The following is an 18,428-nucleotide window of genomic DNA, read 5'->3' as shown; positions in this document are numbered from 1 at the left end:
CAAAATTCATAAACGGCCCTGCCTTTGCTTCCTTTTTCATATCTGGACAATCTCTCTTAAAGTGACCTGTCTTTCCACAGTAATAACATCCCGCCTGTGGGGATTTCCACTTCTATCCTTGTTTCTGTCTACCAGACCCCTTAACATCTTGTCCTCAACCATTCTGATTTCTTTCTCCTTTTAGTTTTGTCCTCTTCTTTATTATCTCATCAACCATGGTTTATCATTATTTTTGCTTTTTGTTTCTACTTCTCATGTTACATTGCCAGATCAATTGCTGACACGATTTAACCAACTGAACAGCCTTAGGGCCACCTAATTGTCATTCTTCATCACCCAATGTTTTGTTTAGATCTTGAAAAACATTTTTTTTAAGAAATGTTGCAATATTTCTTGCTCCCCATAACTTCAAATGCCAATTCATCAATTTATGCTTGCCTAACTTTAAAGCCTGTTCCTAACTTGTAAATATATATTTATATATTATAAATTCATTTATTCAGTATTTAACATTTAAGATGTAAAATGCATACAGTTCCCAACTTTGAAATCCACTATAATTACTCAGTTTTAGTCCCTTAATTTAAATCCAAAGTTATATTTCTTAAGTAGTCCTGACCAGTCATTGCTCAATTACAGTGCTATAGGTCGTGAAATAACCGGAGCTACCTTAAAAGGATTTGTCTATTCGAGTTAGAATAAAAAACTTCTAATGCATGAATAACGACCAAATCCAAATTCACAGATATTAACCATAGGATTTTTAAAATATATTTTGCAATCTAGTGTTGAACTGAAACTTCAACTGTCCTCCATAAATCGCTTTTATGTAAGGATAAAAGAGATTAGTCAGAAACTGATAGTCAGGCAGTATTTAACATTTAAGATGTAAAATGCAAACAGTTTCCAACTTTGAAATCCACTATAATTACTCAGTTTCAGTCCCTTAATTTTACCTGTAAAAAGAGCAGGAGTTAACATTTTATTTCATAGTCACTGTAAAATCCTTAACCTTAAATTAAATCATGTTAAGTTTCCATAATAAAAATCAGATTCAAAACAGTCCTGGATCTCAAGCTCCAGGGAACAAAGCACAAACACTCAATCACCAACAAACAAATGTGCATTCAAACCAAATCACAAAGGATTAAACTTTCTACCAGCTGTACAGCTCTTTTCTCTCTCACACACACAGTATCTCACAGACACTTTCTGAGCTTCCCACAACAACACCTCTCGGTGCTCCTCGCTTCATCCCTCTATCTTTTGAATATTTTTCTGGATGTCTGGCCATGATTTAGTTACAAAGTTTCCCCTCTGTAGCCCTTCAGCTACTAGACCTTCCGACTTGAAGCATAATCAGATTCCTCCTGACTGTAAGGCTGTTTTCCATTGATATATAAATTCAAATATTTACAAATCTAGTCTTCGTCTGACCCGTACTTTGGCCAGAAGACAGCGGGATGAAGAAAGGATTCCTTAGTCCATACAAAGCAGCAATATTTAATAATCTTTTTCCTATCTTTTTCCCTTGTACAAGTATTATTTTTCCAATTTCACAACATCTTGCCCAGTGGACTTTCTGGAGCTATGTTGTCAGGGACACCGCCTCCATTTCCATTGTCTTTTTCTTTTGTTTTCCCGGAGGCCTTTTCCTTACCCACGGCACAGCCCATATTGAGTTCCTTCATTAGTCCCTTATTAACTACTAAAACTCAATCCTGGCCACCAAGGCAGTACTTAAAAGTCAATTTTCTTACCTTGGTCTGTGCACAGAGTTGCCTGGCCCCTTTTTGCCTTATTTTCTATTGACCTCCTTTCACTGTCTGATTCAGATGTCTCTCTTGTGGGATTTGTACCAGTTGCCCAAGGGAGCAGACCAAAAAGGGACATGGGACCGCTCCTCAATCGGGAACAGGACGTGTCTTCCCCCCCCCCCCCCCCCACCCCAGCCCCCGGCGATGGAAGAATATCCTGGACGGCCCCCAGTTGTGAGAAACAAAGCTCACTCACTTCAATAATTTCAGTCCGAGACAAGATCTGAAGCAATAGTATCGTTTATTACACTCTTGCAAAAGGGGTGTGGTGTCTATTATTTACAAGGTAGGCACACACACACACACAGACACACACACACACACACACACACACACACTCACCGAGTTTAACGAGTACACAATATTTATGTAATTCGTTTCTCTTCCCTCTTCCCATTGCTCCTCCTCTGTTTACATTTCCCACTACTCTTGTTTATCTCTGAACTCATCCGCCTTGTCCGTGACAAAATGTTTATCTCTGGCTTCACAAGGCCGTTTGACTACCTCCCTCTATGGTCTTATATCCTTCTTCACTGTCCTCTGTTTCTGTGCTTTCCAAAGCAATATTTCCTTTTATTCTTTGCCCATACTGGGCCTTATGACCTCTTGATTGTTTTTTTTTGTTGAAGCGGGAAACAGACGCTTGTAACTGTTTGTACAGGCATATCTAACTTACCCGCCTCCCCTCACAGCACCTTATCTATTTGTCTGTAACATCTACCATTGTTTGCAGGCACATTTCATTCTTGTATGCACATTTTAGCTAATACAAAAACAATTATAGATTTCCTTCACATAGTTTTCATTCTTGTTAACTCAGCTCTTGGCTGAAACAATTATACACTGGTGTGAGTTCATTTACCTTGCATAAGCAATTATGATTGTAGAAGTAACATTGCTTTACCTATATCCCACATTGTCCCTAGTGGGTTATCTTAAGTTTTCTGGAAGAGTTATGTGTTAAAGCTGCCCCTTGAACTGAGAAAAGGCAAAATCACTTCAAGTGGCAGTTAAGAGACAGCCACATTGCTCATAGTCTGGAGTTACATGAGGGCCAAATAAGATAAAGATAACAAATTTCATCTGTAAAGTAGTTTTTTTAATGACAATTTATGCTCCCCATTACTGAGGCTAAGTATTAATAGAATTTAAATTTCACCAGTTGATGTGGGATTTGAACACATATCTCCAGGGTATTAGCTGAGGCCTCTAGGCTATTAAACCAGTGACATTATCACTATGTCATCATCTCCCACAGTTTGCATTTGACTTCTGCCCTACTTTAAAGTGGCCTGGCAGGGTGCTCAGTTTTATGAACCACTGTTGCTTTTATACAAAACAGCAGTGGATCAAGGAGATGACCTTCCATTACCATCTTGTGAGGGCCAGTAAATTATATGCTTTCCTGTATCAGCTGCATTCTAGGAAGGAATAAAGTGTCATTATATGATTTATTTATTCTGCAGAATTCATTCAACCCAGGTTAAAATTTCTGTAGAGATCCAGCAATAACACAGTGGCGCTGATTCTGCAAGCTGTGATTCATTTCTTTCTTTCGTTCTGACAGTGTAATTAGTAGTTCATAAAAATATTAAATCTCGATGAAATCTTTAAAAATAAGCGGAATGGTTCCCAGTAATGGGACCTTGAATGTTTTGTTTCATCACAGCACCTTCTATTCTCTCATGTGACATTGGGTTCATTGAGTGCCAAAATACCACATAGCATAAAGTGGTAAATGCCGATAATTCAATGTCCGTTAAAGTTAATACTTTGTTCCCACAAACATGTACTGAAAACATCTTCTAAGCTGAATTTGTACTACAAATATGATAATTATTTATCTTTTCATTCTAACCTGTGAGGGTTTAAGAAAATCAAGTGTATATAGGAAATTAAGTTTTCATTTTAAAACATAGATTGGTTCCAGATTATTTTTGTGTTAAAATTTGTTTTAAACCAATGAAAATACAGTTTCTATTGTATACCAAGAAGGTATGGTAGCAAATGGTAGGCCATAATTACCAGTAACCAGCAAGTGTTATAAATGACCATCAGTCTTGTGAAAGACTGGTCAGTATTACCAGTGAGCAATCAATCTTTCAAGTGACCAAATCTTTATTATGGCAGATGATACAAAAAATAGGTGGGAGGGCAAGTAGTGAGGATGATATAGAGTCTGCAGAGGGATGTAGACAGGTGGAGCGAGTGGGCAAAAACTTGGCAGATGAAATATAATGTGTGAAAACATGAGATTATGTATTTCAGTGGGGAAAATAAACAAGCTGAAAATTGTTGAAGTGAGGAATGATTTCAGAAAACTCCAGCAGAGTGGGATTTGTGAGTCCTTGTGCACAGACTCCAAAGTGCTAACACCCAAGTTCAGCAGTTATTAGGGAAAGAAAATGAAATGTTGGCCTTTATTTCAAAGAGAAAGGAATGTAAAAATAAGGAAACCTTGTTAAAACTGTACAAGGCATGACTTGGACCACACTTGGAATGCTGTGAACTATTTTGGTCCGCTTATCCAAGATAAGATGTATTGGCATTAGAGGCGGGCCAGAGGAACTCATATTTCTCCAGTTTCCTCATTTCCCCTCCCCCCACCTTGTCTCAGTCGATTCCCTTGAACTCAGCACCGCCCTCCTAACCTGCAATCCTCTTCCTGACCTCTCCGCCCCCACCCCACTCCGGCCTATCACCCTCACCTTGACCTCCTTCCACCTATCACATCTCCATCGCCCCTCCCCAAGTCCCTCCTCCCTACCTTTTATCTTAGCCTGCCTGGCACCCTCTTCCTCATTCCTGATGAAGGGCTCTGGCCCGAAACGTCGAATTTCCTGTTCCTTGGATGCTGCCTGACCTGCTGTGCTTTAACCAGCAACACATTTTCAGCTCTGATCTCCAGCATCTGCACACATCACTTTTTACATGTAGTATATAATACAATATACAAGCTGAATAAAGGTTATTGAATATTAATAATCGAATGGAATGCAATTATCCCATTTATGATGCATAGTAGGAAGTCAATTCTGTTTGATCTTTTTTGCTGGAATGGATGGAGCACAAAGTAATTATCTGACTCTGTGTAAACTGATGTCAAACAACTTGGCTGGAATTTAAATAAAAACAAATTCAACTGCTAACTTTGGTGGTCAGAACCTGAGAACTCATTTTTAAAACTATATTCAGCATTGAGTCATTATGCCTTACGTTGATTTGTGTGAACTAATGTACTGGTTTGTTTTTAATTGGAAGGTCTGATACAGCTATTTTGTACAATGACCGAGCAGTACAGGAGAGTCATCATGTCAGTGCAACTTATCGCCTGCTTCAGGATGATGAGGAAATGAACATCCTGTTCAACCTTTCCAAGGATGATTGGAGGTAACAAATAGAGATCAGTAGTAAGTGAAGGCTCTGTGCTTTTGTATAAGCCCCAGGCTGTTTGGTTGAAATGAATAGATGTACTGGCAATCTTTCTCATTGTTCCCACAGTCCCAGCTCTCGAATTGGTTTGCAGATTTGGAGCAAATAGGAGTGGCAAAAATATCCCTGTTGGTTTCCTGTAGCCAACATAGCTGAATAAAGTCAAGTTTGTCCAAATGTGAATGAATATATGACGGATAAATACATTCATCTCCATACACTTATTTGGCATTTCATGCTATTCAAATCAAAATTGACTCAAAACTAGGGACAGGGAGGCCGGGGTGCCTATTGAGTTATGGAGGTATAACTGCACAGATGAAAGCCATTTAGCCCATCAGTTATATGCTGGCTCCATGCAGAGAAATTGATTTGGTCCAATTTCTGTTCTCAATTCCTATTGCTCTGCAAGATTGATTCCCTCAAATTCCCGTTAAATTTCCTTGTAAAATCATTGATCATATCTGTTATCACTATTCTTATTCCAGATCATTTCCGCTTAGAAAGTTTCTTCCTAAATCACCATGTACACTCTTTCCCAAAATTTTAAAATTGTATTCCCTAGTTGCTGCACCATCTGCTGATGGAACAACTTTTCTTTGTCCACCTCAACCAAACCAATCTTGTAGACTTCTATCAAACTCCATAAACTTCCTTGGTTTCAAGGACAGCAATCCCAGGTTCTCCAATGCATTTTTTGTCCTCATAAAATTTCTTATGGCTATCTCTATCTTCTTCGAACCTGTGCATCATGACTGCAATTTTTTTTTAGAATTAGAAAAATTAGAATCCCTTTTGTTGTCATTTGTTCTAAATAAACGTACTTATCCACTTGTTCTGGTGTGACGTCATCTACTTCAACTTTTACTTCATACCTGGTGCATAGGATGATGGCTGTGGTTGTTGGAAGTCATTCATTTCAGTTCCATGCCAGATTTTCCTCAGAGTAACGTCCTAAGCCCATTCACCTTCAGTTGTGTCATCAATGACCTTCAGTCCATCATATAGTCAGAAGTGGGGATGTTCTCTGATGTTGTATAATGGTCAGCACCATTTGTAATGCCTCAATATTGAAGAAGTCCACATCTAAATGCAGCAAGAACTGGACATTATTTAAGCTTGGGCTGAAAATTGCCAAGTAACATTCATGACACACAAATATCAGGCAATTATCATCTCTAAAAAGATAGAATCTAACCATTGTCCCTTGAATTTAAATGGCATTACCATCACTGACTTCTCCACAATCAACATTCTAGGTGTTGCAATTGACCAGAACCTCACCAGGACTTGCCATTTAAATACTGACACTTCAAGAGCAGGTCAGAGGCTAGGAATACTGCAGCAAGTAACTCAGTACCTGTCTCCCCAAAATCTGTCCATCAGCTGCAAGGCAGAAATCATGAGTGTGATTGAATACTCCTCATTTGCCTGGATGTTTGCAGTCTAATCACACTCAGATATCTTGTCATCATCCAGGACAAAATACTGCACTAGCTTGACACCATATCCACAAACATCCACTCCCTCCACCGCTGATGCTCAGTAGCATCAACACGATGCACTGTGAAAATTCACTAGCACTCCTTAGAAAACACCTTCTACATCCACAGCCATTTCCGTCTAGAAGGTCAAGGGTGGCAGAAAGTGGGAACACTACCAACTGTACATTTCTCTCCAAGTCACTCACCATCCTGATGTGGAAATGTATTGCTGTTCCTTCAGTGTCGGTGAGTCAAAAGCCTGCAACTCCCTCCCCAACAACATTGTGGATGTACCTACAGAGTATTAACTGCAGAGATTCAAGAAATTAGCTCACCACCACCTTCTCAAAGGCAAGTAGGAATGGGCAATAAATGGACAAAGTGAGGACTGCAGATGCTGGAGAGTCAGAGTCGCAAAGTGTGGCGCTGGAAAAGCACAGCATTCAAGAAGCAGCATCCAAGAAGCAGGAGAATCGACATTGTGTGTATGGCTGAAACATCAATTCGCCTGCTCCACAGGCAATAAATAGCCCAGCGACTCCATGAATGAATAAAGAAAACTTTCATTTCTTCTACAGTATTCTGACCAACTATACCATTATATTATCTGTTTGATATTCATACTCAATCCACTCTAATCCTCTGGTTGATTTGTGATATTTTGCTGGGACTCATGATTCTGCAAATATTGTTCTGACGTCAGTGTATCACAGGCTTGTGATGTTCTTGCCTCCAATTTTCACTCCTGAAAGTACATCTGATTTTCAGAATAGTTGTTCTGTGTACGGTTAGAGAAATTGTGATGATAACACACAAATTTGTTGAGGACATTAACACATATTGAGAAAAGCAGGGAGCATAACATTGACTCCTGGTAACCCCACTACAAAATTTCCAGTTATAACATGGCATAACTTCCAAAGAGTGTGTGCAACAGTGCTCCACAACAATGCTGACAAATGAGCAAAGTTAAATCTCATGGAATAAAAAGAACAATAATGGTAAGGAGTTACAGGAAACTGGGAAAAGTGGCTAATGGATGTTTTCAGGGTAGCAGAAGATTAGTAGCAGGGTTCCCCAGGGGTGTTGGAATGTTTTGCTCTTTCTGATAATAATTAATGATCTAGATCTTGGTTTCAAAATTTTCAGAAGAGGGAGCGAATATTGTACAGTGTAAGATTGTTAGTATAGAAATTCAAAAAGGTATAAACAGTTGATTGAATGGTTGAACAGTTGGCAACTGATGTTAAATGCAGAAAAGTGTGAAGTGAATAATTTTGGTGAGGAGAACATGGGGAGATGATATAAACAAAAATAAAAATGAGGTTCAGAACCTGGGTTTATTTGCAAATCAAATGGAATGATTTGTTGAGTGACTGGTTAATAAAGCATGCAGTATTTGAGGCTTTATTAGTAAGGATATAGAGTACAAGAGCAAGAAAGTTATGTTAGTCTTCTTTAAGGCACTAGAGTCATAGAGATTGTTGGGATGTATATCTATACGCCGAGGGAGGGTAGACCTGTAGTTGCTGCTTGGGAAATCGGGGGGCGCTGCGGAGCTGCTGTTTGGACTGTTTACCGAAACTGCCTGTGCAGCTGGACTACCAAGGTCAGACCAATACAATGGCAGCCTTTACTCGGAGACCTTGTTTACGAGACAGACCATCTCGTGGATACCTGCCAAGGCCGAGGCCTGTTCACAGGAAGCCTTTGTCTGTGAGAGATCACGTGTGTGAGTGATTACGTAGCGTTAGCTTAGCAAACAATATATCAAGCAGGGGTTTTTGGAAAGATTTCAGAACGCGCCTTCTCCAGTGAGCAGTAAATATCTCACTGTATTGCGTACGTCTCTCTCTCTCAGTAAAAGCTTATATTTTGAATCAGATCCAGTGTCTCTCTCCTTCAAATGAACACCGGGGACGGTAGTTCCGTCTTAACAAGATGTACAGCATGGAACCAGACCCTTCGGTCCAACCTGTCCATGCCGACCAAATATCCCAACCCAATCTAGTCCCACCTGCCAGCACCCGGCCCATATCCCTCCAACCCTTCCTATTCAGATACCCATCCAAATGCTTTTTAAATGTTGCAATTGTACCAGGTTCCACCACTTCCTCTGGCAGCTCATTCCATACAAGTACCACCCTCTGCGTGAAAAAGTTGCCCTTTAGGTCTCTTTTATATCTTTCCCTGTCACCCTAAACCTGTGCCCTCACTAATTTGATCTTTACTGAAACACATATGCATTCTGGCTACTACACTTTTTACTAGAATACAGCCAGTTGGACACTTGCAGGAAGAAATGAAGGCTTTGGTGACAGTGCAAAAAGAGGAAGGTTCAATCAAGGCATTCAGGAGGGAATTGAGTTGTTATCCGAAAGGAAGAATTGCAGGATATAAAGGATAAAGAGGAGGGTGGCACTTAGCAATGGTTTATTCAGAAAGCTAACACAGATTTAGCGGACCAAATGGCCTTTTTCTGTCTCATAATAATTTTGAGATTCTGTGAACAGATGGATATATTTAACTGGAAGATTGGTATGTGAATTAGGGAGAAGGGGAGAGAGGATTACAACAATCAAATTTGATGAGAAAAGATATGAGGAAGCTCATGTGGAGCATATCAGTGTAGGAAATATTGGAGTTTTTAAGGATAAATGAAAACATTTCCACAATTGGCTGACAGCAAGAGATAGTCAGTTGACTTTGTATTTAAGAGCTTTGTCAGTGGAGGTGTTGGCCTTTGGACAGGACAGTGGTCAAGAGTAAAACTTGTAGATTTCCAATAAAACTCCTTGCAAATTTCTGAAGTCTTTTGCTGCCTAATTCAACAAATGGATATTGGTCTGCTGCACAAAGAATGGCATGGATCGTTTGGGTTGAATGGCCAGTTCTGTGCAGTATATCCTGTGTTAGCCCCTGTGGCCTGTGCACTTGTTATTCAATGTGCGCATCATTCTTTCACCTCCCACTGTCTGTCAGCCAACCCACCACACAGCTTCAGCTGTAGACATGTAGGTTTGTGGCATTTCGAGTCAAGTTCAAGTTGGGCTATCCAGAAATTAGGCATAAATTTTCATGCAAAAACTCTCAAAGTAGCATAGGCCCATTTAGCAATATTTCAACCTTTCACCAAAATAACAGTCTCCCCACCATGATTTATAAGATAATTAACTGAATGAATGAATATTTTGCACTGTGTATATTGGGCAATATTGCATTTCTCAAACTTTGTGTGCACTATAGGGGCTCACTGGTTGTAAGGCAGTCAGTTAAAATTAACTAGAGAGTGCAAGTGAGAATTTTGAGTGCTAACTGACTGCCCCATCGTTATAAGTATGTTTATGAGTAATTATAGGCAATGCACAATCTTACTCCATTGCAGGCCTCTAGAATTTTCTTTCTGGACCACTCAGAACTAATTCTCAACTGTGTTCATGACTTTTATTTCATTCGGATTCAATGAAACTCGTTCAACATCCTGATTTTAAGTTAATGCAGGATACATGCTAAAAATCGAAGGTTCCATTAACAAGCATGATAAAATAATTCAGGACAAAATTAGATAACATTGAGGTTCTTAATTGGTGGCATTGCTCGAAGGAGGTGAGGTGGGGGAGGGGCAGTGCTCCAGAGAGAATGTTCTAGCAGGGGAAGATGAATGGCTAAAATAAGAAGAGACAGCAACTGAGTCTGGTAGACATAGACATTATCGGCCACTTAAGGCACATGGGAATTTTCCAAGGAAGAATGATGGAAGGCAGTAAAAGGTAAATGGCACATTGATGAAATGGTTATGGGAATAGAGAGACCTGAAGCTTTATACATAGTAATCTTTGAAGGTAACAACACAAATTGAGAAAGCTGTTAAAACACTATGAAAGGTACTCTGTTATAAACAGAGGTATAATGGTTGATTTTGAGGAAAGGATGGAAACAGATGCCAACTGGGTGCTGTGCTAATGAGATGTGTCTGTTTAAACGTCTTGCCCTGGTGACAAACTTTGGGGCTAAGTGGTGATTACCATAGCTCAAATATGCTTGGAAGGTACCAAAGTGGGTGTCTGCATGTTTGGCATTCAAGTGCAATATGAAGCAATTTCCCTGAAATAAAGGAATGGAGTACAGTTACAAATTACAATGGGGTATATCTTGGAAGAGAATTTGCAGGCAGTGGTGTTCCTATGGATCCACTGCCATTATCCTTCAAAGGTCACGGGTTTAGAAAGTACTGTTGAAGGAGTCTTGTGAAGTTGCTGCAGAGAAGGTACATGTTGCTACCACTGTGGTAGGAAGGATTGAATGGTGAAGGTGGTAGAAGGGATGTTTTATTATTGATGTCAGTATTTTTGGCTGCATTAATGAAAGTATTTGGAGACTAATCCACCATAGCTCTGATTTAGAAAAGGAAAATATGAATAGGCATGAGCCATCTGGTCATTCAAGCCTGTTCCTGCTTTTAACAAGCGGTCAGAAGAATTACTCATTGCTATTCATTTGCCAGGAAAAAAATGACAATTTCTTTCCACATACTGGGCCCAGTCTTTAATGGCAGGATCAAATGAATCAAGCTTCCCAAATAAAGGCATAATGCTAGGAAAGCTTAACCCAACTCAAAGACAACTGTTGTGAGTGAATTGTGTTCAGGAGTGTATTGTTTATCACATTGCCACTGAAGTAACTCCACAGAAACTGGTATTGATCATCAAAGCACTCTTTTTTATACACATGCAAAGTACATGACCTGACCAGCTAGTCCCTCCAGTGAGGAGAATCCCTGAGACTTGCTTATACCTATCAGCCCAGACTCCCTGATCAGCCTGGGTTAACAGCCCCAGTCAGGGAACTCACACTCAGTGATATCCACCTGGCTGACCTCGTTCCAATCTCTGCACACACCATTCCCAATGTTCCCTTTAATCCTAAGAACTATATCTGTCCTCCTTGAAAACATTCAATGTTTTGGCCTCAATTGATTTATGTGGCAGAGAATTCCATAAGCTCACCATGCTCTGGGTGAAGACATTAATTCTTACCTCACTTCCTGGTCATCGGGAACATGCTTCCTGCATTTCTGTCTAGACCTTTGAGAATTTTATAGGTTTAATGACCCCCTTCATATTTCTTAACTCCAGTGATAATAGTCCTAACTGATTGAGTCACTCGCATACATAAGTCCGGCCATCGTCCTATCATCCCAAGAACAGACCGGCAAACCTTCCACGCACTCCCTCCACTGCCAGCACATCCTTCCTCAGATAAAGGAGACCAAAACTGCACACAGTATTCCAAGTGTGGTCTCACCATGGCCTTGTACAATTGCAGTGGGACATTCCTGCTCTTGTATTTGAATCCTCTCCCTGTGAATGCAAACAAGTCATTTACTTTCTTCACTATCTGCTGTGCCTGGTATGCATACTTAATGTAACTGGTGTACAAGAACATCCAGTCTTGTTGCACATCCCCTCTTCCCAATCTGTCATCGTTTAGCTAATAATCTGTCTTCCTGTTTTTGCCACCAAAGTGGATAACTGCTTATTTATCTACAGTATATTTCATCTGCCATGCATTTACCCACTCATCTTGTCCAACCACACTGAAACATCTCTGCATCCTCCTAATAGTTCACGCTCCCAGAAAGCTGTGCTGTCTGCAAGCTTTCAGCAATTATAGTTAGTTGCCACATCTAAATCATTAATATATATTGTGATCAGCTGGCACTGATTCTTGTAGTACGCTACTGGTCACTGGCTAACAGTCAGAAAATGACCTGTTTATTTCTACTGTTCATTTCCTGTCTGCCAATCAGTTGTCTACCCATGTCAGTACACTAACCCCAGTCCCATGATAACCTCTCTGTCGGACCTTATCAACTTCTGAAAGTCCAAATAAATCTCATCCACTGATTCCCCCAATTGATTCTTCTAGTTACATTCACAAAACATTCCAATAGATTTGCCAAGTATTGTTCTCTTCGGTAAGTCCATGCTAACTTAGTGGCAGGATTGAAAAAAGTTTTCCAAGTGCTCTGCTATTAAATCTTTTATAAAGGACTTTAGCATTTTCCTTACTGCCAATGTCAGGCTACCAGTTTATAATTTTCTATTTTTTCTCCCTCCTTTTTTAAATATGGAGTTATATTAGCTAACCTCTAATCCATAGGAAGTGTTCCAGTGTCTACAGAATCTTGAAAGTGACTATCAATGCATCCACTAGCCACTTGATCAAATGTTGCCTTCAATGGTGATCATTCTCACTATACCTCTTGAGTTCAACCATTTTTTTCTCCATTGCACTAAAATTATAATGAGGTCAAGAGTTGAATGACCCTGAAGAAACACAGACAAGTTATTGCTGTGGACATACCCCTTGATAGCATTGTTGGTGACACCTCCTATTACTTTACTATTTTTGAGTGAGAAACTGCTGGAAGGGTAATTGACAGGATTAGATTTATCTTGTTTTATTTTGTGGACAGAACATACTTGGACAATTTTCCACACTGTTTAGGATTTGAAAATGGTGGAGCCGTATTGAAACAACTTGGCTGGTACCTGACTAGTCCTGTTAAGGAAGTCTTCAATACTATGTTGAAGGTGAGGAGGTGATGCCCTCGTGGTATTATGACTAGACTATTAATCCACAGACGCAGGTAATGTCTGGGGACCTGGGTTCAAAGCTAACCTCAGTAGGTGTAGAATTTAATAATAATAATGAAAATCTGGAATTAAAAGTCTGGATAACCATAGATCCATTGCAGATGGTTAGGAAAATCCCATTTGGTTCATTAATGTCCTTGAGGGAAGGAAACTGCCTTCCTTACCTTGTCTGGTCCACATGTGACTCCAGATCCACAGCAATGTGTTGTTTCTCAACTGTTCTGTGGGTGGTAAATCCTTGCTGTTAAAAGAAAATTACCAGAACCCATAGCCTTTGTTGTATCTGGTACTTTTGCTGCTTCTTTCTATAATCTGGAATAATTAAAATGGCTGAAGACTGGCATCTGCTTCTAACATAGAAGGGAACTTATACATCAGCTCCTCAGCTGAATAATTTACTAATCAGCAGGAGTTTTACCATTTGGTACAATTTGCTGAGGATATGTGTCATGTGTGGGCCAGATTGGATGAGGACAGCAGATTTCTTCTCGTGAAAGACTTTCATGAATGAGTTGGGTTTTTATGCTAATCTGAAAGATTCATTGCTGGTATCAGATTTTTATTCCAGATTCACTAATTAGTTGAATTTAGATGAGATTGAATAAACCCCAAAAACATTTCCAAAATCTGTTTTTTTACAAAATGTCAGATTGAAAATATACTGCAATGATGGAGTTCAAATCTTATCAATAAGACATTGAATCATGGTCTCATTTACTTTCTCATGTGGATGTAAAAGATCCAGTGCTACTCCTTCAAAGAAGAGCACTGAGTTATCGGCAGTGTCCCAGTCAATATTTATCCTTTAATCAACGTCACAAAAAAAAGTAGTGAGCTTACCATGAGTAAATTGGTTGCCACATTTCCTGTGTTGCAGCAGTGATTAGACTTCTAAAGTACTGAATTGGCTGTGAAGTGTTTCGCAATGTCCAATGGTTGTGAATGTAAAAGCATTTTACGTTTTGCTGGAGCCTGTTATTTCTCCCCATCTATGTGATCATATTAAGTAACAGAGGAACAAATGCTGCTACAATGGGAGGGGGCAGTTAGGGAGAAGGGGCTTGGTTGATACTCTGCTTATGTTGTGCTCAGTCATACGGAGAATTTGGATGTATGCTGTTCACTGGCTATGTAAGTTTGTGTTAGGGGTGTGGTGATATTTCAGCCTGAGTTTTTGTGTGGGGTTAGGGCAAAGTGCTATTGATTCATGGGGAAGAGATAGTGTTAGAAGTACTGCAGGTAGTTCTTCTATAGCACAATGGTTGTGTTCTTGTGCAACCCTGTGTTACAGAAAAATCGCGCTTTAGAAACAGCAGCGGCATGGTGGCTCAATGGTTATCACTGCTGCCTCACAACGCCAGGGACACAGGTTCGATTCCAGCCTTAGGTGACTGTCTGTGTGGAGTCTCCCTGTGTCTGTGTGCATTTCCTCCCACCCTCACAAAGATGTGCAGTTTAGGTGAATTGGCCATAGTGAATTACCCATAGTGTCCAGGGATGTGTAGGTTAGGATGGATTAGCCATGGGCAATGCAGCGTTACAGGGTCTGGGTACTGTGCTCTTTGGAGGGTTGGTGTGGACATGTTGGGCTGAATGGCCTGATTCCACACTGGAGGGACTCTATAAAGTGTTGGTGATGTAATCATGTTACAGCCAACCCATGTTTTAAAAATTCGCGTTTTAGGTACAGTGTCCCCAATTCGTCAATCACGTTTTAGCAAATTCACATTAACAAAACCTATGTTTTAGCAGAATGCCCTGTACTTAGCGAGTAGGAGGTGATTTCTTTTTTCTATCATTATAAGTTGCATTGATAGGATTCCTTTCAATAATGTTGAACCACTGCTAACTTGTAAACTGAGTTAAAGTCATGAAGAATTCTGGAAAATTGAAATCTTAAGATCTGCTCATGGAGTTCTTTCAAGCTGGCTGTCAGGTGTACTTAAGCATGCTGCGGTTATTTAACAAATGTTTTTGAAAGCAAAATCAATTGAGAACTTCTCTCTGTAATTGAAAAAATAATACCTCATCATTCATCCTGTAACAATATTTAGTTTATATACAGAGGTTAATTTAGGGTGTAGGTTTGCTCGCTGAGCTGTAGGTTTGGTATCCAGACATTTCATTACCTGGCTCGGTAACATCATCAGTGGCGACCTCCAAGTGAAGCGAAGCTGTTGTCTCCTGCTTTCTATTTATATCTTTCTCCTGGATGGGGTTCCTGGGGTTTGTGGTGATGTCATTTCCTGTTCGTTTTCTGAGAGGTTGATAGATGGCATTTAGGTCTATGTGTTTGTTTATGGCGTTGTGGTTGGAGTGGCAGGCCTCTAGGAATTCTCTGGCATGTCTTCAGGAGAAAGATATAAATAGAAAGCAGGAGACAACAGCTTCGCTTCACTTGGAGGTCGCCACTGATGATGTTACCTACCCAGGTAATGAAACGTCTGGATATCAAACTTACAGCTCAGAGAGCAAACCTACACCCTAAATGGAAGTTGAGCTACAAACCTTCACAAACCTTGCGCAGAGGTTAATCTTCTATTTCATCACTTCAAATCATGTGTGGTATTTGAGAAGAAGACACTGAGTGACTTTGGCAAAAGAAAACATTGAACTTTTGAGGTGAATGTTGCATGCCCAGATTTTGAAATGTTAAAACAATTAGTTTATTTTATTGAATTTGTGAGAAGAATCTCATGATTTGTCTGTTATTCTCCAAAGGGAACTGCGAGCCTTGGTAATTGAGATGGTGTTGGCGACTGACATGTCTTGCCACTTTCAACAAGTCAAAGCTATGAAGAATGCATTGCAGCAACCTGAAGGGTAAGTCATCTCTTTCAGCCATCAGAAAATCGGATGAAAAGTCATTTGTGTCTAGTGCATTAACTGCTGTATATTTGCTTATTCATAGCTAATGGTAAAACTACATAAGCCTTGCCCAACATCATGAATAGCTAATACTGCTGAAAATTAAAACAAGAAGTTTGAACAGCTCTTCAGGGAGTTTTACTGATCATTGCTGAATGATCCTGTTGTAGAAAGTAACTACCACAGGAGACCTGACAGGAACATTTAAACCTTATCATTGTCACAGAGATGTTGTAGGCTGTGACAGAAAGGTATCCAATCCTGATTTTGTAGCAAAGACCAGGCCTTGGCAATTTTTTTTTCCATCTATTTAAATGAATAGCACATTCCAATTTAAAAAAGTATTGCAGATGCTGACAAAGTGAAATTAAAACAGAAAGTGCTGGAGAAACCCAGCAGGTCTGGCTGTGAAAAGAGGAACAGATCGCCGAGCTGGAAGTTTTTGCTGCAAACGTTTCGTTCCCTGGCTAGGGAACATCATCAGTGCTGTTGGAGCCTCGTGTGAAGCGCAGCTTTGATGTTTCTTCCGGTATTTATATTGGTTTGTTCTTGCCGCTTCCGGGTGTCAGTTTCAGCTGCAGTGATTTGTATATGGTCCAGTCGATGTGTCTGTTGATGGATGTTCTTGCCGCTTCCGGGTGTCAGTTTCAGCTGTAGTGGTTTGTATATTGGGTCCAGGTCAATATGTCTGTTGATGGAGTTTGGGGATGAATGCCATGCTTCCAGGAATTCTCTGGCTGTTCTCTGTCCGGCTTGTCCTATGATGGTGGTGTTTTCCCAGTCAAATTCATGTTGATGGTTGTCTGAGTGTATGGCTACTAGTGATAACTGGTCGTGTCGTTTTGTGGCTAGCTGGTGTTCGTGGATGCGGATTGTTAGCTGTCTTCCTGTTTGTCCTATATAGTGTTTTGTGCAGTCCTTGCATGGTATTTTGTAAACTACGTTAGTTTGGCTCATGCTGGGTATTGGGTCCTTTGTTCTAGTGATTTGTTGTCTGAGTGTGGATGTTGGCTTGTGTGCTGTTATGAGTCCTAAGGGTTGCAGTAGTCTGGCTGTCAGTTCTGAGACGCTCCTGACGTATGGTAGAGTGGCTAGTCCTTTGGGTTGTGGCATGTCCTCATTCCTTGGTCTATCTCTTAGGCATCTGGTGATAAAGTTGCGTGGGTATCCGTTTTCGGCGAATACCTTGTATAGATGTTCCTCTTAGCAAGGGAACGAAACGTTTGCAGCAAAAACTTCCAGCTCGGCGAACACAACCACAACAACGGATACCCGAGCTGCAAATCTTCAATCAGACTTTAAAGAGGAACAGAGTTAATGTTCTGAGTCAAACAATTCCAAAGAACAGCCAATTGCACTTAAAAAGTTAACTTTGTTTCTCTCTTTGCCATATATGCAGGGTTTCTCCAGCACTTTCTGCTTTTATATAACATAAATGAATAAAATTCTGTTTACGATTAAATTATTTAAAGTAATACTATAGATACGTTTAAGGGGAAGCTAGCTAACCAATTTTCAATGATGATTCAATGAAGTAGGCTAGGAGGAAAGTAATGTGGAGCAACATACCAGCTGAGAGCAGTTGTGCTGCTTGGTTTGTTTCTATGTTGTAAAATCGATGTTTAAAGCAACTGGAAAAAGAAACAATGGAGACATGAGAAAAACCTTCTTAATTCAGTGAGTGATTAGAATCCAGAGTGCACTTCTTGACTGTAGTGAGGTAGATCCATGAAAGGCATTCAGGAAGGAATTGGATTGTTTGGATTGTTAGATCAGATATCAAGAAATGGTTGGAAGCACTAGATACTGCTCACAACATTTGGCCCTGGTAACATTCTGGCAATTGTACTGAGCAGTTGTGTTCTAGAACTTACTGCTCGCCCCAGCCAACCTGCTCCAACACAGCTATAACATTGACGTCTGCCCAACAAAGTGTTTCGGAAAACTCTGTACACAAAGAAGGGTAAATCCAACCTGGCCCATTTCCGTCCCATAAGTCTACTCTTGATCATCACAAAAGCGATGGAAGGTGTCATCAATAGTGCTATCAAGCAGCACCAGCTTATCTATAACCTGCTCAGTGATAGAGGACATGGTGGAAGCTGATACAATTACAACATTTAAAGGGCATTTAGATGGGTATATGAATAGGAAGTGTTTAGAGGGAT

The 18,428-nt window shown here is 40.1% G+C and overlaps 1 protein-coding gene across 1 annotated transcript in view; it reads left to right on the top strand.

Moving 5' to 3' along the window:
- The window catches only part of LOC132815176 (dual specificity calcium/calmodulin-dependent 3',5'-cyclic nucleotide phosphodiesterase 1A-like), a 579,100-nt gene that overhangs the window by 530,639 nt on the left and 30,033 nt on the right, over window positions 1-18,428 (top strand). Inside the window, exons 10-11 of the mRNA XM_060823990.1 lie at window positions 5,079-5,207; window positions 16,114-16,215. Of these exons, the coding sequence (XP_060679973.1) occupies window positions 5,079-5,207; window positions 16,114-16,215 (231 nt within the window). The remainder of the gene's footprint in view (window positions 1-5,078; window positions 5,208-16,113; window positions 16,216-18,428) is intronic.

Source organism: Hemiscyllium ocellatum, chromosome 4, assembly GCF_020745735.1.
Source record: "Hemiscyllium ocellatum isolate sHemOce1 chromosome 4, sHemOce1.pat.X.cur, whole genome shotgun sequence".
Classification (NCBI taxonomy): domain Eukaryota; kingdom Metazoa; phylum Chordata; class Chondrichthyes; order Orectolobiformes; family Hemiscylliidae; genus Hemiscyllium; species Hemiscyllium ocellatum.
Note: the sequence above shows the minus strand (reverse complement) of the source record. Positions and strands in the feature narration are given on the sequence as shown.